The following is a 1545-nucleotide window of genomic DNA, read 5'->3' as shown; positions in this document are numbered from 1 at the left end:
CTGTAATGGGAATTGGGGTTGCTTGTGCGTAAACCACCAACTGCTCCAAGCTGCTTGGGGTGGTTGCGCCTTTCCCTGGCTGAGCAGCCCTTAGGCGCGGCTGCTTCAGTCGCTGGCAGAATCCGTCAGTGGGCATTTTCTAAACTTCTTCCAACATAAAAATTCCTTGACGCCCAGTCTCCGCCTAGATTCTCTGCACGGAAGCCTTCTGCGCAGTGTGGGCATGCCAAGCGGGGGTCCGGTGCTCTCCCCGCTGATCTCACTTGAAGAGTCTCGGAGCCCTCCCTCCGAAGTGCTCTCAGCCTCTCCTTTCTTCCTGGTGTCTCCTTGATTGCCTTCCCCAGAAGAAGCTCTCTCTCTCTCTCCTTGCTAGTCCCCTCCCCTGCATCATTGGGGTGACCTCCCTCTCCTCTGGTCTCTGATGGCAGTTCCCTGACAGACATGAAAGAAATATTAGCAGCAATGGAAAGAATGGAGAAAAATCTAGGGGGGGAAATAACAGCTTTGGACGGAAATATAAGAATGCTTGACGGGAAGATGGAAAGTATGGGGGCAAAAATAGAAGAGAATTCTAAAGTGATAATGGACCTCTCAACCCAAGTGAACCAACTGACAGTGAAACACCAAAATCTAGATTTAACAGTCCAGGAGACCAAAATAAAAGTACAGAAACAGGTCGAAAGTATGAAAAAGAGCTTGCAAGAACAAAGAGAAATGAAAAGACACCAAGAAAAAAATAAAGAAGAAACAGATGAACTGAGGAAGATCCAGGAAGACACTTGGGATTCCTTGGCCATCTTACAGATGAAACAAAGAGAAATGATTCTTCGAGTGCGCGGTGTCAAAGAAAACCAAGATGAAGACATATTTACAAAATTGACAAAGGCAATAGCAGAATGGCTGGGGGTCCAAGAACAAGAGATGATATTGGACATTGAAAAAATATTTAGAATAAAGGTGGACAAAACCAAAACAAGGAAAGGACCTGGAGACTGCTTGATGTTTTTAAATTCAAGACTGCTTAGAGACAAACTACTATTGAAAGGCAGGACAGATCCACTCTGTATAGAAGGGAGGCAGGTAGAATTTATGAGAGAAATTCCAACACGCCTGTTGAGGCGGAGATACAATTATAGATTCATGACATCAGCGCTAAAGAAAAACAAAATAAGGTTCAAATGGGAATTCCCAGAGGGACTGTCATTTGCATATAAAGACAGGAGGAGATCCTTCAGATCAGTAGAAGATACAAAAATCTTCTGGAGGAAGTACTGGGAGGAATTGGGAGGAGAAAAACTGGTAGAGTGAAGCAAGAAGGACAAGACCAAAACTTTTATTTCCTTTTCAACGTGACCTTAGGACAATAGCATATTCTGGACTATAACTACATAATAACAGTAAAGTTGTGAGTATTTTAAACAAATAAAGGATTATGAGACTGAAATGTATTTCATTGAGTATTAATAGATTAAGCAGTAAATTTCGGAGAAATCAATTAGAATGTATATTAAAGAAGAAAAAATGGGATGTCATATGTATACAAGA

General features: G+C 42.3%; 1 protein-coding gene across 1 annotated transcript; it reads left to right on the top strand.

Annotated features, from left to right (window-relative positions):
- Positions 1–537: 537 nt before the first annotated feature.
- On the top strand, positions 538–1308 carry LOC144326337 (uncharacterized). Its single transcript, XM_077922873.1, has one exon. The coding sequence runs from the start codon at positions 538–540 to the stop codon at positions 1306–1308; it is 771 nt and encodes a 256-aa protein (XP_077778999.1).
- The last annotated feature ends 237 nt before the right edge of the window (positions 1309–1545 follow it).

Source organism: Podarcis muralis, chromosome W, assembly GCF_964188315.1.
Source record: "Podarcis muralis chromosome W, rPodMur119.hap1.1, whole genome shotgun sequence".
Lineage (NCBI taxonomy): Eukaryota > Metazoa > Chordata > Lepidosauria > Squamata > Lacertidae > Podarcis > Podarcis muralis.
This window is presented reverse-complemented; position numbering and strand designations above follow the sequence as displayed.